Here is a 25,899-nt window from a genome sequence, read left to right as displayed (position 1 = left end):
ACACATGTAATCGGGATTTAAAATTGGGACAAATTTTAGGGTCTACAATAAGTTAAAACAATGATTTCCTTAAATATTAAAAAAATAATATGATTTAATAAATAAATTTTCTTATTTTAACAATTAAATCTTCAACTTTGGAATGTACTGATCACCACAAAATTCTTCAAATTTCTTATTCATCACTCCATTCTCAAACCTTCCTCTTTGATATCCTCCACTCAACTTTGATATGTTTTTCATTTTTCAAACTACGGTTGATAGGTGAGTTAAATAGTATTTTAATTTTTTTGTCACGTTTAGCTAAAAAAACAAAAAATCTTAATTGATATATAAATACTATTTTTGGTATATTTTGGTGGGTCACAATAAATTTGAAAGATTAATAAATAAAAATTCATTTGTAAGGAATACAATAAAGTGAGAAACATAGGATTGCACCCATAATACTATTTTTATTTATATTTTATAGAAATATTGGACAAAATATTTTCACTTACATTTTGTTAAATTTTTTATTTTTTATTTTTAAATTGAAATACCAATAAAATAATTTACATTTTATATTTTTTATAATTTTGTGTGTGTATATATATATATATATATATATATATATATATATATATATATATACTATTTTCAATTAGAATTGACATAAATTATGAAAAAAAACAATTAAAATGGAAATAAATTCCGAGAATCATCACCAATGAGAATTCGATGTAGTTTGGAGTGTCAAACAAGTAAGCATCGGCATAAACCTCTTTCTTTCGCTTTAATTTCCTTCCTTTTTCTTTTTCTTTCTTTCTTTAAATGCCCTACTTTGGATTCTTGTCCGTTTCCTTTCCTTCCTTTTTCTTTTTCTTTCTTTCTTTAAATGCCCTACTTTGGATTCTTGTCCGTTTCCTTATACCACACGAAATTCTCTTCATTTGTACAAGAAAAGCCTTATGCCGATGTAAGCAAATATTAATTGTGAGAGTTGGGAGATTAGGTTTTTACAGCCAAAATGTCAGCAGATATTCTTCAGTTTTTTAAGAACAAATTCATGGATGAATTGGAAGAAGCAGAGGAGGAACACCCTCCACCTCATGACATCCCCCTCCATTCTTATTTTCTACAAATTCGAGAGCTTCTGGAAACTAAAAGCCTCACGCCGTCGACAGGAATGAAGGATTGTCTTTACGACCTCAGCATTGCATTGACCGACTGCATCCTCTTCCTGGAGAAGCGCAAAATGAAAATCAACAAGGATTCCTCACAAGGGCAAGGGCAAGGGCAAGGGCAAGAGCAAGGGCAAGGGCAAAGGCAAGGCCACTACTCTCTGCCTGAGCTGTGGTTTCTGTGCAAAACAAAAAGGAAGCTGATTCACATCAAGAAAAAGTTGCGTGTTGCTACACACCACCCAGTAGTACCAGAGCAGACTTCCCTTTCTGCCGTCACGGATGTAGCCACAACTTCTTCTTCTTCTGGCTCTTTATCATTTGATGGACCAACGATAGACCCTTATTATTCCTATTACTTTACAGACCAAGTAAAAAATATAGAAAAATTGGTTCTGGGTACAAGTGAATTGGATGAAGAAGGATTTAGTAAGGAAATTGGAATTGTGGGGATTGGGGGTTGCGGTAAGACCCTTGTGGCCCGAAGAGTTTTCAACCAAAGTCGTGTGGGGATTGTGGGAATTTGGATCAACTTACAAGCGATACAGAAAGGAGAAATAGATTTTAAGAAGATTCTCAAGGCTATGCTGAAGCAGTGTGATGGTGGGCAAAGAGATAGTGTGGAGGTGGAGGAGGAGGAGCTATTGGAGGCCCTCTGCAAAGCATTGTGGAGTAAGAGTTATTTATTAGTGTTTGATGGAATTTGGGATATCAAGCTGGACTGGTACTTCAGGTTAAAGGAGAGACTCCAGTGGTGTAACAAATCAAATCAGAGTAGAGTCATCATCATTACAACCAGACTCCATGGTGTGGCTAAGAGGATGGTTGGGCCCAATAATTTATATCGTATGCAGCCCTTTTCCAATCAGGTTATTTGGGGCCTCATTACGTGGATTGTAAGTTTTCTTCCTCGGAAGCATCCCATTGTGGTGAAAATGGAGGATGAAATGATATACCATTCTCATGGTCTCCCGTTAGCTGCAACAACGTTCAACACTATTATGCGGAACCGAACCTTAGGAGGGGAGTAAGTTTCTATGCTTTCAGCTTGATTTTATATACCACCTTTCTAATTTAATATTTTTTATGATGGTCACATGATTTTTAAGTAGGTTGCTATTTTCATATTTTCACATTTTTCATATACTAATCACATTGTTGGTATAGATATATTTACCTATTATAATCAAAATATCTATTTAAGATTTTTTGAGATTTAAATAAGAACTTGTTTATAGTATAATGTATTGATTAATACTCGAGATTTTATATATAAATAAGCAATCAATTACCAAATAAAGTATTATAGGAATGGGTTAAATTATGTGTAATGATGCAATTATCTCATTAATGGAGTTTGTTCTTTGATTTTTGAGAATTTATTGAAGCCTGTGGGTTTTATATATATATATATTATTTTTTAACTTTTGTTCAGATTTTATGGAGACTATAAAATTTAAATAGGAAAAAATTTATAAGATTGTGGGCAAGTATTTTTGAATTTTTTCATGTAGAAAATGGAGTAAGAGGATATGAACGAGTAAGCTAAGAAGGAGATTGGCACTTTCCTTAACCAGTTTTTTTTTTTTTTAATCAATGACTTATATTGAATGTTAAAATCCAATTATTTATATTAAAATATAGAATTTTCCTTCATTGGCATTCACAATGACGACATATATTTTTAGTTAATTATGAACATTATTATTCTTGAAGATGACTTCTAGTGTATGGGTTTACAAAAGAAGTAATTAGAAAAGGTAGAGAAATAAAGTTAAATAGAATAAATTTTGATTGATAAATAATATTTATTAATTTTTTTATTTTCTTTTTATTTGTAGTGAAATAAAATTAAGAAAAAGAAAACTTAATCATGAGAAAAAATGTTTTGTTTTTAATTTAAATAAAATAAACAAAGATAATTTTAAGGAAAAATAACTGATTTTTAATTTAGATAGCATAATATATATATGACTAATTAAGTCCTTATTTTATATTAGTATTATTTTTATTCTATTTTTTTGCCATTCACGTGTCTATCATGGTTTTCTTTTTAAAAGATTAATAAATTTAAAAGATGTTAGATTGTTTTAGTTATATTATAAGAATTTTTGATAATCCTTAACATAAGTGAGGGATTCTTATGTTTCTCTAATGATCCTGGGGATTAAAAGATGTTTAAAACCCTCATTCAACCATAACACCTTCATGTCTATTCCAATTCCTATTTTCATATACTAAACGTGTATTAACTGCGGCAGTTGGGATGACATACTTGAGTTAGCACCAGGTGGCAAACTAGTATATTATGTAATGATCAACCCCAAAGACGATGCCAATCAGGGGAACGATTTGCTCCTATCTCTTCGTAGCATTTTCGCAACAGAATTGGTTAGATTTTAAAGCACCCTCAAGATTGATTCAGAGGATTTGTTTTAGTGCTGCTTTGAATAACTTTACTTTTCAGCTTTCTGACATTTCAGAGGTTGTTCCTCACATGCCATTACATGACATTCAAGAGTTTTTGAAAGGAAGAACTCCGCAGATAAGTGATTCTGAGGTTGTAGACAGAGTGAGGATATTGGTAAGTTGAGTAGTTGTGATCTTTAAGATTTAATCTTGTCTCAAATTTCAATTATAAGGCTTCCTTTGTACCCTCAAAACGCACCTGGGAATTGTGACTCAATTGGCCCCAATTTGGGCTTCGGCTCTTAAGAATTCTAACGGCGCGTCATTCAAACTCTAGTAATAGTAGGAAAAAAATAAAACAAATTGTTAAGCTCAAACTCAAACATAATTTTATCTCATCCGACCCATACCTTATTAATTATTTCAAATATTCACAGAAAACTAAAATCATAAATCACTCTTAATTACTTAAATTATCTTATATTCAAATTTTTAATCCACTTAAAATATAAAGTTGCTTATGTTAATTTTAAAAATTACAAAAAATAATAATTATTAATTAGCTTAGAAAATTAATTTTTGTATGAATCATCATTATTCGAGTTTGTCAATAATTATAAAAATAGAGATATAATTAAAATGACATAAGTGATATAAGTGAATATGACACGAGTGAAATTAAAAATGGAGAATTCTCTCTAATTGAATAATTATTTATTCTAATAAAATATTAAACAAATTCATTAATTATTATATTAAAATCTTTTTTCTTTTATTTATCATAATTACTATATATATATATGCTTCACCAGGTTTTTGGTGGTGATGCTACAACAAATCGGGTTTTACGAGCAGTTTGTGATATGGAACTCCATCCGACACCGCCAATTGGTTTGATGCCTTTGGGAACACAAGTTAACATTTCAATTTCTCTTGGATGGGTAATACAATAATTATCATCTTTTCATATAAGTTGCTACCTTCATCCTATTTATATTACATAAAGAGATAACGCATAAGTTAACTACTTGACAGGGAAATCAACTTTCTGATACAGATTCTAGGCCTGCATTTTACCTTCCTAAATTAAGGGATGCTGAAGAGATATTGATAGACAGGTAATAAAGTTTGAATGTTACTAACAGAATGCATAATATATATAAGCCTTACCAATTTCCTCACTATAGTTCTGTACCTTTGAGCTTCAATGTGATCAACAATTAACAAATAGCATTACTCCCTTGGCTGAGCATTTGGTACATATTCAAATTTATATTATGGGATAGAACCAATCTATTCCCCTAATTATGATTCAATTTTTCTTAATCCACCACTCATGGTCTCAGAAAAGAAAAAAAAAGATTAAAAAAAGCCTTCCATGGGTTACTATTATGTAAAAAAATCTGCCTTCTTAATTCCTTCCATTTTGGTTGGTGACATGCTCCATATGCTGGCCTAAAGGGATTACTATTTAAACCTTGACGGCCCAGTTGCTTGATCTTCAATAACATCTATCTATCTCCTCATTCATGTGGTTAGATATCTGCTACATTAACCTAATTTTAGTTGGTTCTAAGCTTGGAAAATTATAGTTCTTTGCACTTGAGCCACAATTAATCTGTTAGTCTATTGAATTATTAGCTAGAAATGGAAGTTTAGCTTGTAACTTAATTTCAAGTCCTAATTAATTGCAAGTTAGGATCAAATAAACCTTTTAAAGTCAATAAAATAATTAATACTTCTTATTGAACAAAACCTTAGGCAATCTGCTTCATTTATATATAATCGTTTGTTTCTGACTAAATAATTCCATATTAAGCATCCTTCAAATTTGAGCACCATTTTGGTGCAACTTTTGGGCTACCCAAAAGCTCTTTTTGATTCTTGAAGTGCTCTATAGTGTTCTCTATTGCACTTATAAAACTCCAAAACATTTTGAAGTACAAGATTTTGGGACTGAAATGTTCTTTCTAGTGGGAACTTTTGTGGAAGTCTTTTTAATGAGATAGGTTTCAAAATTTTTTTTATATTAAATAGTACTCTCTTTTGATTTTTTTTATATTAAATAATACTCTCTTGTTTAGATAGATTACTTCACTAAAAGTTACTAAAATTTATAGTTTAATACATTATGAATGCTTTTGCATTAATATGAAATTGTGGATCTGTCTAGAAATTTCTTGACTAAAGAGCATTAAAATCATGTGAAGAGTGGGCTAATTTTCCAGTTTTTTTTTTCACTTAATGCAACGTACAAAGCATATTGGCTTTCTTTTAATTAACTCAAACACTGATCTAGTACTAACTAGAACCATCTTAAAGGAAATCGATCTGAACTCTTTATCATCTTGATCAAATTCTATCAAGTTTATCTTTTATCTCTCTTTGATACACACTTTAATAAACATGTGTGAATCAAATCCTTACTCCCTGTCATAACTTCCGTTGTGCACCACACTCCTAAAATATCATTGTTACCTTTGTGCATCACAATCTTGTCATGTGCCATAATCCCATCATGTGCTATGTACTTAAATCATTTAAACACTTCATCATTGCTACCTTTTAGGATGTAATAAGTGTACAAGAGAAGCTATGGTTATCTTGGATAACGAAACCACATTTCTTGTATCACATTTTGATGAGAGAACAATTGACTCTACTTTCAACTATAATTCTTTCTATACTCTACTTATGTGTGTTGTTCCCTTTGTCTCTTCTAGAATTCTCAATTTGAGCTTTGATACCAATTTGTCATACTAGTGAAAGCTTTAATGCTAATATATTAGTGCTAGAATACAAAGATAAAATAAACAACACACAACGGAATACAAGGTTTTAACATAGTTTAAAAGCCATGCCTATATCTACTAATAAGAGAAATCATTCTACTATATTATAGGAAATATTACAAAAGGTAGAAAAATATATACCAATATTAAGCCCTAAAAAATCTTATATTTCTTTGTTCTTTATATCCACATCTTGAATCTTGAACCTTGATTTCACTAGGTGTTTTCTTATTATCCTCATATCTCTATCTAGCATGTAGGCAAACCCATTTCATCCTATTACTTTTTCCCCCATATGACCTAGAATATTTATAAAGACATTCCTAGTAATTTTCCTTATTCTATATATATATATATATATAGATGTGGAATCTTGAACCTTCATTTCACTAGGTGTTTTCTTATTATTCCTCATATCTCTATCTAGCATGTAGACAAACCCATTTCATCCTATTACTTTTTCCCCCATATGACCTAGAATATTTATAAAGACATTCCTAGTAATTTTCCTTATTCTATCTATCTATATATATATATATTATAATAACATATCAACATAGGAAATCTTCTATATAATATTCTTCATAGAAATGAGTATATATTAATTAGAAATTTGAGTTACATTCCACCACCGACTAAGGTATACATTTCATAATAGAAGATTACCATTATTACACATTCTTAAATAATTGGTATTTGATTAGTTTGAGTACTTTGTTTTATGGTAATTAAGAATTCACATTCTTGTTCTAATTCTTGTTGGAAGTTTCCAAGGGCCAAATTTAAATGATTTTATTGTATGTTACTTATTGCTAATATAGTTGAATTTATTCCAGTTGGAATTTTGTAGTGAGGACATCAATTCCAAATTGTCTTGAGATACCGAATACTCTTCATGTTCGACATGTTTCCGAAGACAACTTATTGCACATGGTAATGTTTTGTCATATAGCATTTTTTAAATTTACAAAAGAATAAATATGTTGCTTGCGAATTGAGAACTTTTCTTTTGCACAAATAATTAATGTTTTAGTTTTCTACGATGCATATGCTTTGGGATCATGATCATTTTTGTAGTTGTATCAATCTTTTCTAGTAAATTTATTAACTTATAGCATAAAATTTGTAACTATAATCAAAGTAAAAAGCCAAGCAAAAATATGCTTGGACCATCAATCAATGGAGTTAAAGTAACATTAAAAAGTTTAATATATATAAATAGATATAGCTAATATAAAAATCAATTAGCACAATGGACTTACTAAATATTCATACTTTTATGAATATGTCAAAAATTTAATCATGAGCACCAAGGTACTTCAATTCCACTTCTTCATTATGCATTTTTTTTAAGAAAATGATATCTTTTTGTCAATGTTTTTGTTTTGATCATAGAATATCATATATTTTTACCAATGTAGATGCTAATTTATGGTCCATGTGGATCTTAATTGGTTTTTCTTATAGCATGTTAAGCTCTTTTATTAAAATTTTGTCAAATTACCTAACAAACACATTGATTGATGTCAAATATTGTAGGGACAACAAAGTAGAAATCAAATTATGTCTGATATTTGCATCAATTGTACTCTCCAATCACTCAATTTTGTGCTACCTTGCATATGCTCAACTTTCTTACATTTTTTCTCTATTTTTTAATGGCTTGCAACTATTTTGAGTGAGTAAGTGCATGTAAAGGAGCTTAGTCAAAGCATAAAAATGGAGTGAGAAGAGTACAAGTACATGAAATAGAGGAAAGAATGCACAAAGCCGTTTTCCATTTTGGGCCAATGACCCATGGTGCACAAAATTGCAACCTCCCCATTGCTTATTGCCACTTTGGGTGCCATAATTGGTCCTACGAGCCATGCTTCCTAAAGGTGGTGTCCTCTTTGTTAAAAAAAATTGTTTATGCTTGGACACACTTTTTTAGCATTTTTCTCCTAGCCTTTAGATCTTTGGGCTTAAGATGCCTCAACATGTCTCTACGTTAGGACAACCTTGGAATGGTATAAATATCCCATTTTGCAATTGTAGAGGGGTTGGTCTTCTCATTCGGAAGGCCTCTTTGATATATTTCTAGGGTTTAGATTTCTTCATGTTTTAGTTTAGATTAATGTAGTCCTCCTTTTGATGTAATCTTGCTTTGGATGTTTTCCTCTATCTCTCGCTTCTGTGCTTGGATAAATTTTGATAAAAATCAAGTATTTTATATTTTTATTCTCTTTGTGTAGAGCACATGGTCATGAGGATATTTAGTAACAATATTATCTTGAAAATATCTATCAAATACTATTCCATACTCTTGACCCTTACTACTTTAAGCCATACAAAGCTTTTTTTACAATTCAAAACTTTATTTTTGTTTCCTTTTACGTTATAAGCCATGATTTGTTTCATATATAATTTTTCTTCATGATATCCATTTTAAAAAATTGATTTTGATCACATTTTAAATAAAATTTCCTTGTATTTTAATCTATTAAAGAAATTATAACTTATGGTTTCTATAGATGGTAACTAAATAAAATTACAACATCATGATCAAGGATTAAAATATCAGAAATTATGAAAATCTCAATTTTTAAATTTTACGAAAATATTAGGAAATATAAAAAATATTGAACAAAAATTTGGAAAAAAAAAGACAAAAATTTATGAAAATTACATAAATATGAAAAAAAAACTCAAAAATGGTAAAATAGATAATAATAATACACATTGAAGTTGGTTATATATATATATATATATATATATATATATCTTGATTTTCATGATAAGAATAATTTAGAATTTCACATGGTATCAGAGCTTATTCTAGTTTATTGGTGTGCTTGGCAAAAACTTTGAGTGCCACCTATCCTTATTTTAAGTTTTTTTGTGGTGTTTTGATTCCTCGGGTTTCATTGTTGATTTCTTTTTTAGTTGTTTCATCTCCATTTATCACTACTATTATGTTTGAAATATTGGACCATACTCCCGCTATCAGTTCTATTAGGGCAACATTAAAAGCACTACTAAGCCAAACCATGAGGGAACTATAGAACTTCCAAGCTGCTTAGCACCTTATTGAAAAGAAATATCTTCAATAGTCTTAGTTGGTAAGGAAAACTGAGTCATTTGATTGGCATAGGACTAAAGCTTGGATATCTAAACTTTTAGAGCTGGAATGAAGAGGATTCCATATCATGTCTTGGTTATGGAATTCAGTGTCCCTTAAAATTAGTGAAACATGTTTTTTACAACAACTAGGGAGGTTTACAAAGTCATTCGACAAACCTATTCAAAGGTTTGAGATTGTACTCAAATTTTTTAAATCAAGGTGAACATTTCAACTATAAAACAAGGAACCAGATTTGTAATTAAATTTGCCAATATTATGAAGAATTTGTGATAGAAAATTGACTACTACCATAACATTCAAAATTAAATGTAGTGAAGATGCAATAGTGCAAAAAAAATATTATAGAAAGAGAATGAATTTTTGAATTTCTTGTTAGGCTCAATGTGGAGTTTGACCAAGGGCAAGTCTAAGTTTTGGGAAAAGAGGAGCCTCCATCCATGAATGAAATCATCTCCATCATTCGTGCTAAAGAAAATAAGAGAAGTGTGATGCTCAAACTGTCTTTTATTCATGGTTCTACAAAGCCACACAAATTCAACCCAAATCTTGTTAGAGAAACTAGACCTTCTAATGAGTTGGTAAAAAATCTCAATCGTGAAGGACTTTGGTGTACTTACTACTAGAAGCCCCAACACACCAAAGAGAAATGTTGGAAACTTAATGGAAAACCTTAAAACTTGAATTGGAATGTGGGAAATAGAGCATGGAAGAAACATAATCAAGAAATTATGGCAAATTGTGAAGAAAGCCCTCGAGAAAAACATAGTTTCAACAATGAAGAATTTAGAAAACTAAACAAAGAAGAGATAGAAAGGTTAAGATATTTTTTGGTACTTTGAATAAACAATCAAGTATGTGTTCTTTGACACAAACAAGTAAGTTTTCTATTTGTCATACTTTTAAGGGCCTTAGATTTGTTCTTCATTGGCTCTTGGGTCATTAACTTAGAAGACATAGACCACATGACCTACTCTTCTCTTAATACCACAAAGCTCGATTTAAACCAATTTTCAAACAACAATGAATTGGAATCATTCTGCTAACACTAGTCTAGAAACTATTGTTATAAAACCATTGCAAGTTTACTTAAGGAGAAAAATAACCACCATTAAACCCACACATAGTCAAGAGTCTAAACCAAGGCTAGACAATAGTTTTATCTCTCCTAGTACTTCAAATGTTGACAATGATCTTGATTTACCCATTCCGATTAGGAACATTTTCTATCATTATTTATGTCATTTAATAACTTCTCCCAATCCCACAAAAATCCTCACTCATTTGTACAGCAAAACCACTCCACAAAACCTTTTTGAGGCACTTAATAATGAGAATTAGAGACAAGTCATGTGGGTAAGATAGAGGCCTTACAGAAAAATAGAACATGGGAAATAATAGAGATGTCTAAGAGGAAGAAACCATTTGGGTGTAAATGAGTATATAGAATCAAGTATAACTAAAAAGATATAAGTCTAGGTTAGTAGCGAAAGGCTAACACAAACCTAAGGGGTTGATTACCAAGCAACCTTTTCTTTCATAGCTATTATGAATATCGTAAGGGTGTTATTATCATTGGTGACTAATCTTAGTTGGAGCTTACAAAAATTTGATGTAAAACAAAAATGCATTTTTGCATGAGGACTTAGAAGAAGAGATCTATATGGAAATTTCTCCAGGATTTTACAAAACTCTTGGTAGAACTAATGCTTGAAAATTAAAGAAAACCTCATATGAATTAAAACAATCTCTAAGAACATGATTTATGAGATTTTCTAACGTGATGTTGGCAATGAAATACAAAGTCAAGGTGACCATACTTTGTTTATTAAGCATTGGACTTCAAAGGGACTGATAACTTTCTTCGTATCTATGGATGATATTATTATGATTGGTAATGATCCTAGAGAAAGGGAAGCTCTTCGACAGTATTTAACTAGAGAATTTGAGATTAAAGAACTTGTTAGATTGAAGTATTTCCTGAGAATCAATGTGGCTCATTCCAAGAAGGGTATCTTTGTTTCATAAAAGAAATATGTGATTGATATTCTTAAAAAAAAAAACCAAGAAACTTGGATGTAAGCTAGTGGACAACCCCATAGAACCAAACCATAAATTAGTAGAGGCCTTGGAGGATGGGATTGTAAATCATGGCATGCACTAATGACAAATGTGCAGACTTATTTAATTAGCACATACTAGACCAAAAGTTGCATATGTTGTGAGCATTTTTAGTTTATGCACAATCCCAAAGACACTCATCTTCAAGCAATCTATCGGATCATATACCACGTTAAGGAATTTTTGGTAAAAGGTTGTTATTCAAACAAGCTATGGAGTTATGCTTGAAAGCCTACACTAATCCAAATTATGTTGGATTAATTTTAAATAGAAGATCAACCTTAGAGTACTATACTTTTCTTGGGGATATCTTGTTACTTAGAAAAGTAAAAAAAAACTAGTGGTTACAAAATCAAGTGTCAAGGTGGAGTTTCGAGTAATGACTCATGGAATTTGTGAATTGTTATGGCTTAAGATTATTTTAAATGATCCTAAAATCAAGTAGAGATACCCTATGAGATTCTACTGTGATAATAAGTCTGCATTCAACATCACTCATAATTTGGTACAGTATGATCAAATAAAACATATGGAAGGAGATTGACATTTCATAAAGAAATAAGCTAGATAGTGGTTTTATTTGGACTCCATATATTGAGACATGTGACCAAATTATAGATGTTGTAACTAAAGATTAGCTAATACCAAATTATAGACATGTGTTTGAAGTTTAGGTCCTATAATTTAGGATTTTTCTCATTTTAGGACTCTTCTTGTACAACTATAAATTAGTTAGGAGTTTTTCTCCTTTTAGGACTCCTCTTGTATAATTATAAATTAGTTAGAACTTTTTTCCTTAAAACCCCTTTATGTACAATTTTAAATTAGTTAGTAAGAGATTTGAATTACCATGTATGTAAGGAATTTCTAACTTTTTTTGAAGAGGTTTCCATTCTCTCCTATGCATCCTTAATGGCCTCACACGTTTCTTGAGTAAGGATTAAATTGTCATTTATTGCCAAAATTTTAGATGAAATATCGACTCTCTGTGGCAATGCAAACAATTTCACAATTTTATTTTCGACTAATGAATTTTGCCACTTTTTTCAGTTTTTTTTTTTTTTTTTTAAAGTTTAGATTAATTGTCGATCAATTGGTGATTTTTTTATCATATGTCACCACATCAATAACGCCTCTAAAATATAAAATCCCTCTTGTATGAATTGATTTATATACTTCAAACTCTAGTACTCACTATGACTTTAATGTAGTTGTTCATGCATACTTTTAGAGGAATCAATTCTACTATCATTTAAGTTTGCCCAAATATTAACTTATTAGGATTTAGGGTTATTGACATGGAAATTCCTACATAAAGTAGATTGGGAAAACGTTGTAGAGCATAACAAAACTACATTAGAATATTACAACTTTAGAGAAGTGGCCCAATTAAGTGTGGAGATAGATCTTAGAATCTATAAGGTACACAAAATAAAACCTTAGTTAGCAATAATGAAATGCTAACATAGTTAATCAATATATAGAAATTCTTTAGAGACCATATTGTCATGCCAATAATTAGGTGTGACCTAACCAAGTTACTTCTACCAAGGTTCTTCTTTGCTACACTCCAATGCACGACAAAACTATCTAATATTTTCCATTCTACCATATTTAGCTTACCTCAACAATTGATAAGATTTTATGAACTTTTCTAAAATACTACTTTTAAGATTAAGAAAATTTTATTTTAATAGATGAAACACATATTTCAATGGGTGAAAACATTTTTATACTCTTTTTTATTTGCTATGGTACCTTTACTATAAAATATATCATATTAGTTGTGAGGGTTTAAACTTGCTCCACCTTTTTTCGCCAAATAAGTCTAGATATTGCAAGTTATGTATATGGGAGAGAGATTGTGATCTATATCATATAAGTTAAAAATGTGTAGTTCACATTTTCTTTACTAGCTTCATGGTAGAATTTTCTTTTATTGGTAAATTTTCTTTTCCTTTCTCTTTTTTCCTAGTGGGACTCCAACCTATAATCATTTAACTTTGCTAAGTGAGTAACTCTCCTTAAACATCCATAAGCTTTAATTTCTTCTAAAGCAATCTTAAATTTAGAATAATCATTTATTAATAAATATGTCATTATTTGAATTAATACTTGAAGTGGATAAGATCGCTTAACTTATTAATTTGTACTTCTTATGATGATATTTTACCAGGGAGGTGACAAAGATCTTTGTGGAAGATTTTGGAACTATCTTATAATAGGTAATGGGTTTAATTTTCTTGTACTTTTTCTTTTCATAAATATTGTGCAATTCATTATAATATAAATGTTGTTAGGAAACATAAGTTGAAAGAAATTTAATAGTCTTGATATGATAAAACTACCAAAAGAGGGACAGGAGAGGGAGAGGGTAGGTAGTCCATGAATTAATCCTAAGTTCAAACTTTATTACCCCACTACACATGTGCTCGAAAACATAGGTTTAACTATTGAGCCCACTCTGGCTCAGCATAGCAACTTAATTGGTGTAAAACACCATGAGTGTTGCCTTGACCGTAGATAATCCACTAAATATGAAAATATGGTATATAGATTTACTTAGTCGAATAAATACATTCCTTAGGATCTTAGATGGACAACACCTTTTTCTATCTTCCACGTTCTCAATGTAGTACTCTTTTGTACTTTTAGTGAATCATTTGAAGCCTTTATCATGGTTGAAACAATTAGAGCTTAGACCTTTGTTAACATCAGGAGTACTTTCAAGATTGCATTGAAAAGTGTCGAGATATGGAGTTTCAAGATTTGTAGATGACAATTTCTCTCTTTGGATTATCTTAACTTTTTTCTTCAAAAGATATGAAGAGTTAATTTCCAATTTTTATATATCTTAAAAATCAAGGTTTTGGAATTCAAAATGAAATTTGAAACTTCAAAAAATAACAAACTATTTGAACACGAAGAGGCGTTTAAACACCCTTCTTATGTTGTTGAACTTCTACTTAGTGCATTCTCCAATTTCACAAGTTTCAAGCTATTTTCAATTGCTTTTTCAACACTTTTGCATATAATTTCCATTCAAAAAAATTTACCATACCAAAAATGCATCCTTACCTCGAATTTGATGACTTTTTACCTTCCTAAACTCAATTCTATAGTAGCTCAAAGTTTTTTTAGTTGTTAAGACCTAAGAATAAATGCATCTTAATTAATAAGAAATGGAAGAAACTAGTCAATATAAAACTAATACATCAATAATATCCTCCTTTAATAATTTTGTGACAAAATAAATAATTATAATGAGGCTCCCTATAGTCTCATAAAAACCTTACTAAATCCAAAACAAGTTCTAATCTAAACTAGTTATTATGCTTGCATGTCTCTTTATAATCTATATACTTAAATAATATACAAGTAAAAAGCATAGAATGGCCAAAAATAGAATAAATAAAAATACATAAATACAATCAATGAACTCAAATAACATTTTTACAACCTTTTACTCCTTTTTTTTCACAAAAATGAAAAATAGAAAAAAAAAATGCATGATTAGGCACATAAGGAAAATAACCAAGGAAAGGTCTATAACATGCCTGTGTAAATTGGAGCAATATCCAATATACAACCTAACATGAATCAGAGAGTAAACAAAGTAACAAAAGATAATCCAAAATACATATTGAGAAAACAAAGGCTATGCTTAGTTAAGAAAAACACCCAAAAGGGGGGGTGAGGGGGTGAATTGGGTTTTTAAAATCTTTTCAATCACAACAAATTCAAACATAATATAAACAAAATAAAGAGATAGAGTTTAGAGAAATCAAATTCGGGTTTATAGTGGTTTGGCACTTCCTTGCCTACGTCCACACTCCTCAATCTCCTAACCGAGTGAGGGTTCCACTAACTTGAAGCTTCAACCAAGCTTCCAATCTTCTTACACTTGGATTCCGACTCCAATGGGCTCTTACACAATCTCTTCAAAATTCAAACCTCTTGAAGGCTTTGACACTCAGATTTTTACAAGAAATGATCCCTCAACCTAGCTTAAGGATAGCTCAAATACAAGACAAAGCTAAGATGACACACAAGAGTGCACTAAAGGATATGCAAGTGGTGATTTAATGTACTATGAAAGAAATGTGAGCTTTTTTTATCAAGAACAGATAGGTAGGCTATTGAATGCAAGTGTTCTCTTATCAATAAATGAAGTGGAGCTCTCAATTTATAGGTTTCTAAGCCTGGGAGTCAAAAACAGCAAAAGGTAACCTCATCTGGTCGAGCTAGGGGTTGACCGGTTCACTAGCCGTTGGAACATTTAATGCATGACAGGTTACCGTTGCCTCGACCGGACATCAATCGGATCTTGACCGGTAAGAGAATCCCCTCAATCGGGAAAAGAAGGCTACTGGGAGAGAGAGAAACTTTTTGGCCTCCCTCGACCGGTCTTCGATCGGACGAGCACAACCGGTCAACCAGTTCCTCAACCGGTTGAGCCGGTTGGCCATAACCTTGACCGATTGAGCCTTTTTGGCCCCGAAAACCTATTTTTTTTAATTCCTTTCTTTTCAAACACTTAGTCAAGGTCTTTAGGTGAATTATTAAGCCAATTATAAAACATTTTTCCTAAGGTACATTAGTTAAAAACTCAGGTTTTAATGAAATCGAAGTTTTAAAGAATAAATCGAGTTTTCTAAGTTGCATGAAACGTATAAAAATCCTAAGTGCACTCATGCATTCATCTTACATTAGTTTCCTATGATCACAAGTCTTCCAAGCGTCTTGATCTTGTATCCATTTGGTCATTTGATGAATTTTCGAGTTTATGCCTGAGATTCTTAACCATTAAACAAATTAGTCACTTAACCATGGTTTGTTATCATCAAAACTCGATTAGGAGAACCCTTAGGCTAACACATATAGATACTCTCTTTCTCTCAACCTAATACATTAAGAAATTTAGAGATCCATGTTAGGAAGAGGAAAAACATGGGTACTCACTCCTCTGATCACAATGAAGTTCAAAATAAGTCCTCAAAAATTCCTTATTTTCACGAGGAGGTTTAAATAATTTCTTAAATTCCTAAAAATCAAGATTCAAAACTTTTGAACACTTTTGGAATATCTAAACACTAACAAGGATCAAAATTTTCTATCCAAGAAATTTCTTAATACTCATAGATTTATAATTTTTTAGAAAATTAGCCCTATATATATATATATCTTGACAACAAAGGCATGATAAACTATGAGCGGAATCAAAACAATTTTGATTTCAAGAAGACAAAAGATTATCTATATTTAAAAAAGTAAATAAAACATTAGTGAAAAAACTAAAACTTTCATTTTCAAGAGATGGAACTATTAAACACATGAAATTCTCATTTCATCTCTCCTTACTATTTCAACCACTTAATTTAAAGCCCTAAAGTAGAACTCATTTAATTTAAAGTTCATCTAGTCAGATGTTTATTTAACATTACTTAATTTCTTTCACATAGATATACATACATATCATGTGATTTTAGAATTTCCCCAAAATTTTAATCTCTGCTCTTAATAATTTCTAATTTCTGTAAAGGCCACAAGTTATAAGCATTAATCACAAACATTCATTACACCTTTACCATAAATTTTAAGGATTTTTCAACTTTTGCAAGTGATAGCTTTCAAGCTTAGAATAATGAAACTAAATTTAGAATTTGCTAAAAGTAGATTTTTCACTCCCAAAATTATTTTAATATTTTTAAAATCACAAATGAATGAATTAAACATGATGAACACTCTAAGAACCCATAAATTAAGTTGAAGAAATAACCTAGTTTGATTCCTTCTGAAAACTATGAAGAAATAGATTTTCATAACTTTAAAACTTTAGGAACCACTTAAATCACATTATGAAGTATTCAAAAAAATATTTACTCTCTAGATCAATTATAATGTTTCTAATCATGGACGGAGATAATAAATTCAAGTCCATCTGCCCTAAATTCCATGAAATGCCGAAAAGTTTTAAGAAAACAATAACTCAAAGTATTTTAGATCTTTTAAGGAATATGAGTCTAGATCTTAGAACCCTAAAAAAATTTCTCCCTTAAATTCAAAAGCCTAAAATCTAAAAGAGATACAATCTTAATCTAGGATACTAATCCCTATGGATTTCCTAAGGTTCTCAAATCTAAGAGCATCTAAGGGATAAGACACTCCATAAAGAAAATTACTTCAACTAAGCATCAGGTCCTAATCTCATAAATTGATAAGCTCCCCCTAAATCTTACACCTAGACTCAATAAAAACTAACTAAAAACAAATTTTGAAATTAAAAATAAAATAAATAAAATAAAAAAAGACAAAAAGACTTAAGAACTCCTAAAATTGCATATTATAGGGATAAATGATGAAACATTAAAACTAAACCCTAGGCTATAAAAAAAATATGATAACTAAGAGGAAGCTCCCAAAGATTTCCTAGAGGATGAAATAGTAAGAGAATTTGAAGAAATGGACTTAGAACTCACTAGACCTAAACCTTGAGGAGTAATTAAGTCATCTTTCTTGATCCAAATTTATCTAGTCTTAGGATTAATGCTATATTAACCTTTCCCAGGCATAAATTGAGATTTACTCTCCCTTTTAATATTCAAGATTTGATTGCTGAAGGAGTTTGACTCACTCATTAGCCTATTGACATGTGTTTAGAAGTTTTTGAAGAAACAACCATAGCACTTATTGCCAACATGTCTAGATCTATTGCAACCTTGTCTTCTTTGAGGTTGATTCCCTAGACGAGTAACTTTCTTTATCTTTCATAAAAGAAGTCTTTCATTCATAGGAATTTTAGACTTAGTTATGTAACCTAGGTCTCTTTTATCTCCAAAGCCCTAATGTTTTTATGTCATTTCATTTAAGATCTTAGAGTTAGAGGGGAAGATTTTATTTTGACTTCCTAATTTATTTTTCCAACCATGTCAATTTAAGATAAACGACTTATTATTTTCAAGAACAATGTGAAATTTAAATGCAAGGAACTTAATTTTACTAAGAAGATTTTGATGTTCACTTATTTCTTCCTTGATATTGCCATCCATGTCAACTTTTTTATATTCATAGGAATTTAATTTTTCTTTCAAATCAATTCTCTCAAATTCAAGACGTTCAATGAGAGTGATCATTTATTCAAGATCTTCTATAATTTCATATTCTCAATCTTTAGTTCATATTTCTCATAATACAATGTATTGTATGCCTCTTGGAGGTTATCAAAATCTAATTTTTCCTCACCACTTGATTCATGGGACTATCAATTTTAGAGGATGTGGGAAGTGAGACACTAGCAACAAGATTGTCGTTATCTTCACTTTTAGTTGATCCCATGGGCTCATTATCATTAAATTCAGAATCACTTTAAGTCACTTGCAATGTTTTCTTTTTTCTTTTGTTTTTTTAGGTGTAGGGCAACTAAATCAAAGTGTCATTTACCCTTATAGTTGAAACACTCAACTTGAGACAATTTTACTAACTCCTTTTTTTTTTTTTTTTTTTTATAGAAAGATTTCTTTCTTTTTTTAGCCATCTTTTGTGTTCTTATTTTGTATTTTCATAAAAAAAATTTAAATTTTTTAAAAAAGGTTGAAATTTTTTATTGAGTGAGAACATGTTCACTCTCATCATTATAAACATTCTTTTCTTTTGAGGAGGCCTTAAAAGCTACACCTTTAGATCTCCTAGGGGATGGTAGAGTCATCTCATAGGTTTAAAGAGAAGTTGCAAATTCATTTATCAAGTCATATATTTACTTTGCTTTACTGTAGAAACTTTAAGTCTAAATCTCTTTGGGAGAGATCTCAAGATTTTCCTAACCAATTTGGACCCAAAGATCTCAAAATTAATAATATCATTGAGTTCAATGTAGAACTCAAAGAAGGCCTCATCATCTTTCATCTTAATGTTTTCAAACTTAGCAGTCAACATTCAAAGTTTAGACAACTTCATAATGGAAGTGTTCTTATGACTTATTGCTAAGGTATAACAAGCCTCTTTAACACATTTGCAAGTGTCAAGGACTAATCTCATTGAAAATATAATAAAAGGCTTTGACATTCGCCTTACTCTCTTTATTATCCAATTTATCCTCCTCTTACTTGGGTTTTAATTCAAAAGGACTACAATATTTTATTGGGGTAACAACGAAACTCAATTGTGTTCCATACAAGTTCTTCTAGTATTTTCTAGACGAACTCCATTTTAGCTTTCTAGTGAGGGTAGTTATGCTCACAAAAAAAGTGGAGGACAATTAATTTAAGTACCCTCTCTTCACAGACCAAGACCTGTAAGAATTGTTCAAAACTTGATTTTTAAAACCAACTTACTTTAATACCACTTGAAAAATGAATTTTGTAGTCTTAATATGATAAAACTATTTTTGGAGATAATGGTGTGAAAAGGTAGTCCCTAAATTAATCCTAAGCTCAAACTTTATTACCAATTTTTAGTTTGTCATTTTTTATTAATTATTCAATGAGAGCTTATCAATCCCATGGATAGATGATAAATAAAATCAATCACCCAAAATCACATGGATGTAACATAAAAAAACCACCTACCTACTATGACCATAATTTTCATGCTCACATGCCTTTAGGATCACCCAAGGGAATACATTGTCTCAAACTTATAAGATACCATGGTGTCTATCTTGAGAATACTTGTTGTCATCTATCTTAGAGTGTGTTTGGTTGTGATTTTAGGAAACATTTTTAACTTTTTTAATACTTTGAATGATAAAAAATTCAAGTGTTAGAAAGGTTAGAAACGTATCCTAGAATCACTATCAAATGGGCTCTTGATCAACAATAACCTAATCCACCTAAGGGTCTCACACATAGGTCAAAACCATTAAGCGCCTTAACACTAACTCAATATTCTCTCAAGGTTGAGAACTCATATAGCATAGTAACTTGGTAAAGTCATGACTACTTGAAACTGTCATTATTCACCATAGGTCATGTCCAATGTGTAACCATACATACTAGTGCAATCACTATGGGAAACCTCATCCCAATGACCAAGGCAAGTCATCCTTCCAATTAGTAGGTGGTGTTTTACAACCTCAAATGAATTTCCTAAGTCCATGAAACAGTTGTGAACCACTCATCTACTTGCAAGTAGCCCATTCATGACTTGGAATTTTCTATGCAACTCCTAATGTACCCAAGTCATATATAATGCAAGTGATATTAGGCCTGAATGTTTAACACGATTACTGCACAAACAAGATAGCAAATAGGAGACCAGAATCATCTTTAAATAATAATAAAATTTATTTATTATTATATCATGTCATGATTTTTAAGGGCTTTATCCTAACAAGATGGATGCAAATATTCCATTGTGATTAAAGTCCCCTATGAAGAAATATGTCATCGACCCCCTTAAAAAGAGATAAGAATGTTGTACTACCATATAGCTATTGATACCTCAATTAATATAGAGATAGTGATGACTTCCCTATTGATACCAAACATACTAGAGGCTTTTAAGGAAAGTTTATCGATATGTTGTATAGTTGGCTCACACAGTGCTTATACTTGTAAGGGGTTAGCCAATTTATATATGCACATGGGAGGAGATCTATGGATGACATATACTTGATTGTGAATGGAAAACTCAACTAATTATAAAGAATAATGAGAAATTACATATGCACATATGTGTGTATAAATACATACACTTGAAGTCAACTCTAAGGAAAAATCTCTTACTTATTAAATATGATGATTTATAAGGGAATTTTGTACATTTGTAGAAATAGAATGGTGGAGTTATTAATAAAGACAATTTTGGATATGGTACTTATGTTGAGAGAGACTAAGTAGCTTAGAAGAGAAAGTTATTTGGTTTCCCCTAATCCCAAGGTAGCTTTTATAAATAAAAACACTCATGAAGCATGTAAGATATTTTGTTTGAGATTTTTTTTTTTTTTTTTTTTTTGTGGTGAAAGGGCTTTTCAACTAAATTTTTTTTTTAAAATTTTTGTGGTAATAAGTTTGTCTTGCTCAAAATCTAATCTAGAATGATTGAAATAAACATATATATACTAATAAATTATGAACTCATCTAGAAAAAGTCAAAATTTGATTTAATTTTATTTTCATTTTTTTCACATTAGAATCAACTTGTTGGTGTCTTGGTTAAAAATGCAAGTAGTTCTAATTTTTCATACTACACTTGAGAAGCTAGCTATGCATGTTTATAGTTCATTTTATATAGGTGGTCAAATTTATGTGATTATTCTACTTGAATTTTCTCATTGTTAAGTCATCACATTTCATCATCTATAGTACATACTTTGGTTTTCAATTTTAAACAAGTGCAAAATATGATTTTAGTGATGAACAATTCATGTTGAGTCTTCTACATGGGATGAGTGTTTATATTCAAGTAATAATTTATCACCCTTACCTTTATCCAAATAAATTTAGGAATATTTTAACTTTTGGGCACAATGAGAGTACAAATGATATTTAGTTCCTTGTGCATTAGATCACATACAATAAGAATAAGATGATTGTTTATACCATATGCCTTAACTATATGATATTATATCTTTCTTATATTTGCATTAGGGTTGGATGCTCAAGAATTGTTTGATGCTTCTCACTTTAAATCTTGGCCAAGGTAACTTTTTTAGGCATAATTTCTATCATTGTGATATTATTATATTACTATTTTTAATTAATTCTCTATGTTTTATAATAATTTTCCGATTTAGTGTAATAATCAAGGGGTAGATGTTTACTATTTGGAATGCTTTGTGATACATTATTAACTTGCTAATTAATTTGGATGGAATGATAGTAAAAGGTAAGAACGTTTTTATTTTCTATAAAGACCATACCACAGCTTGAACTTCTAAAGTTAGTGGAAAATGAACTAAAAACATGTGAATCAATGATCGTATGTGTTGCCAACAATTATTTTATCATTAATATAGACTAACACTATAAATATTAGTAAGATATAAATATATAATACAATACCCTTGAATTTTGTGAGTTCAACTAAAACTTGAGATGAATGGGTACGATTGATTTCTATAAATTTGTTTAAGCTATAAGGTGACTTATTAAGAGTGTTCAAGCATTTCTAATTGGTTATGGTATGGATCATATATTTTTCCCATAATTATATTTAAAAATGTAGACCTTACTTACTATATTAATATTATTTTTTATTATTTGAAAAAAGCATGAAAGGAATAACTTCATTGATGCAGGAACATTGCTCTACCTATAAGTGTTAAAATCAAGGATCACCAACATCAATGGAAGAAATTAAACTTACCTCAAAGGTAAACTAATGACATTATTTTCTACCATTTTTGTCATGAGGTTGACATACATTGTAACTTCCATCTTTGTGTCACCCCATCTTAGGATTGGTGTCACATGCATACATGCCTCTAAAATATATGATGAGACTGAAAAATTATCTAGAATAAATAATGAAGATGTGATGAGTATCCATGAATCTCTGCCTTATTTCTACCATGAAAATGAAGAAACATCTTACAATATTGGAAAATAGAAAAAGGATATTGCAAGGAAAAAGAAATGAGTTTAGCATTTTTTTTAAGAATAGGCATTAGTCAAACCTTTCATCTAGAGTTGGTTTTCTTTAAAATTTGAATTTGAAGAATGTAAAATGTTCAAAGAATAAGTAAATGTTAATGAATATTAGATAAAATAGTGAAGCTTAATGAAGATTTGGGAACAATTATTAGAGATTAGCTAAAATACTAAAGTTGAGTGAGGATAAGGAAGGTCAAAGTAATTTATAGAAAAGCAAGACCTATAATTGTTTAATTCATCAATAAAATTTTAAATCAAAAACTAAAATGGATTGTGACCATCCTTAGAAAATCCAAACAACAAAGTTGATCCCTTTGTGGATTATTTTTCATGCTCAATAATAAAAGCAAATGATGAAATGATTTTCAAATGTTTTTTGTTATTTACTAATTCTTCAATACATCAATACTAGATAGCCTCCTTAACATGAATAACAAATATATTTTCAGCTTTATATCTTTTTCATTTAACAAGAACGGTCATTGAAAATGTCATCCTCCTTGACATGACCATACAAAATTTAATTACATTATATCATGCAATGTTATTTTTTCGGACTTCCACTTTTTGTAATTGATCTATTGTTAGCATTTAGTTCTCAATTGAATGAACATCAATAATATTTCTAATTACTTTTTTCGTATTTATAGCATAAGGTCAATTGTTTGTCTTAACATGCCTAGCTTCCCTGGTGGACTAGACCCTTGGGGCAAGCCAAATTTTAGGAGAAAAAAAGAGGTGAGCTTTTGAAAGTGTTGTTTTACATTAAAAGAAATGAATAATGGAAACATTTTTTTTTTCAGTTTCATTCAAGCTAACTTTATCTTTCTTAATTTAATTGTTTTATTGACAATTCTAATGGGGTTGTAATTTGCAGAGAAACTTTACATCATCTTTTGTAGATGATGAACTTCTTGAGATAATTGGATTTAGAGATTCATGGCATGGGGAAATTTTTCTTCCTTTGAATGACCATGGGACTCGTCTTGCACAGGTTAGTTCTATGCATGTATATTTTTTTTTAATCAAACCAGGCCTAAAACATGTCTAAAATTGATCATATAATTTTTGTTACAACTATATGTTATAATATTAATAAGTATTTAAAGTTTTAGTTTTAATATATAATAGTGGTAGTGATGATGAAACTAATATGTTAATAAGATGCATCTTCAAATATCAAGTATAGACTAACTTCTGTTTTTTCTTCTTCCTCTTCTTTGTTTACTTCTCAATTCAGGCACACCAAATTCGCTTTGAGCTTCACAAAGGGGTAGCTAAGCATATTGACATGAATTTTGATGGGACAAGATGGAAACAACCTACCCCTATTGGTGATGACAACTTCCTGATTGAAATCTCTTATTCATGTAAAACCAAAATGCTTGCAACTTCAGCTTCAAAATGCAAACACAAATCTAAGTCCTACTCCAATTAAATCTTTTCAACAGGGTTGAAATCTTCAGTGAGGTTTTCATGCTAAACCTTTATATGAGGATAACATGATAAAAACTTTATATGTATATATATAAAGCCAAAAATATTTGATGGGTGGATATTGATGAAATTATATTTCATTTAAATTTATAAAATATAAACACTTTTAGGTTTCCTTATATAAACTTCTTTGTTATGGTATTGATTTATAAATGTCGATTATACAACCTTATGATGGATATTTTAATGATTTCATAAAAATCAAAGCAAGCACCACATGAGAGAAACTCTGATAGTCAAGATGAAGCTACTATTGTACCAATTTATAGAAATGCCAGCTTCACAACCATATGATTAAAAAAGTAAACTATAAGAAATCTTGAATATGAGAGAATTCTACATAACCAAGAAGTTCTTCACATAACCATTTGTCATTGACTTTGACTTTTGATATTTGATTTCATTTATCACATACCTAAAGCACTTACTAACTTTGAAAACCCATTTCACAGCATTAGTTTTATGTTCTTTTGTAATATCAATCACTTTTCATTAGCCATTTTGACAGGGTTTTATATAAAATTGTAGATTTGGCTACAAAGTTCAAGTTTTTATTTATGAATTTTATGCATCTAATTTGGTAGGTTATCAATTGTTGGGATAGAGCCCTTAGAAGTATGACATGATGTATTTATGAGTTTTTAGATTCACTTTAATATCTCACTTTGACATTATGGTTTATTTTAGCATTCAAGACTACATTATTTGTAATATACATGACTTAGGTGCATTAGGAGTTGCATAAAAAATTGAAGTCATGGTTCCTTGTATTTTGATGAGTAGTTCACACTTAGTTCATGGACTTAAGCAATTCATTTGAGGCTGAAGTGCACTACCTCCTAATTGGAGATATGACTTGTCTTGGTCATTAGATAGGTTTCCCATACTGAGTGCACTAGTGTGTATGGTTACACATTAGACAAAACCTATGGTGCATCATGACGTTAGCTATTGAGTAGTCATGATTTCACCAAGTGACTATGTCGCATGGTCTCTCAACCATGATAGAATATTGAGTTAGTTCTAAGGTCTTTATATTCCCTATGGATTGAGTTACTATTGATTAGGATAGGTAGCAATAGGTATTCTTAAGATAGACACCATGATATCTCATAGGTTTGAGATAGTGTGTCCTCTTAGGTTATCTTAAGGACTTGTAATCATGAAATCTGTAGTCATATTAATTCCTTTAGTAGAGATTGACA

General features: G+C 30.2%; 1 protein-coding gene across 2 annotated transcripts; it reads left to right on the top strand.

Annotated features, from left to right (window-relative positions):
• The first annotated feature begins 920 nt into the window (after positions 1-920).
• On the top strand, positions 921-24,753 carry LOC104880954 (uncharacterized). Of its 2 annotated transcripts, XM_010659248.3 has the most exons (12): positions 921-2,190; positions 3,425-3,554; positions 3,631-3,747; positions 4,385-4,513; positions 4,608-4,690; positions 7,201-7,297; positions 13,783-13,831; positions 22,193-22,244; positions 22,843-22,917; positions 23,848-23,935; positions 24,075-24,191; positions 24,438-24,753. In XM_010659248.3, the coding sequence occupies exons 1-12, from the start codon at positions 1,010-1,012 to the stop codon at positions 24,633-24,635; spliced, it is 2,316 nt and encodes a 771-aa protein (XP_010657550.2). In that variant the 5' UTR covers positions 921-1,009; the 3' UTR covers positions 24,636-24,753. The 2 variants fall into 2 exon arrangements, with proteins under 2 accessions (XP_010657550.2, XP_059597292.1); XM_059741309.1 differs by lacking the exons at positions 23,848-23,935; positions 24,438-24,753 and having other exon boundaries at positions 24,075-24,186.
• Positions 24,754-25,899: the final 1,146 nt, after the last annotated feature.

This window comes from Vitis vinifera, chromosome 12 (assembly GCF_030704535.1).
Source record: "Vitis vinifera cultivar Pinot Noir 40024 chromosome 12, ASM3070453v1".
Lineage (NCBI taxonomy): Eukaryota > Viridiplantae > Streptophyta > Magnoliopsida > Vitales > Vitaceae > Vitis > Vitis vinifera.
This window is presented reverse-complemented; position numbering and strand designations above follow the sequence as displayed.

Excerpts from the sequence above, each read along its gene's own strand:
- LOC104880954 (XM_010659248.3), top strand. The coding sequence starts at position 1,010 with ATGTCAGCAGATATTCTTCAGTTTTTTAAGAACAAATTCATGGATGAA. Across the intron at positions 3,748-4,384 it reads TAGACAGAGTGAGGATATTG|GTTTTTGGTGGTGATGCTAC; the intron begins GTAAGTTGAGTA and ends ATGCTTCACCAG. Across the intron at positions 7,298-13,782 it reads AAGACAACTTATTGCACATG|GGAGGTGACAAAGATCTTTG; the intron begins GTAATGTTTTGT and ends ATATTTTACCAG.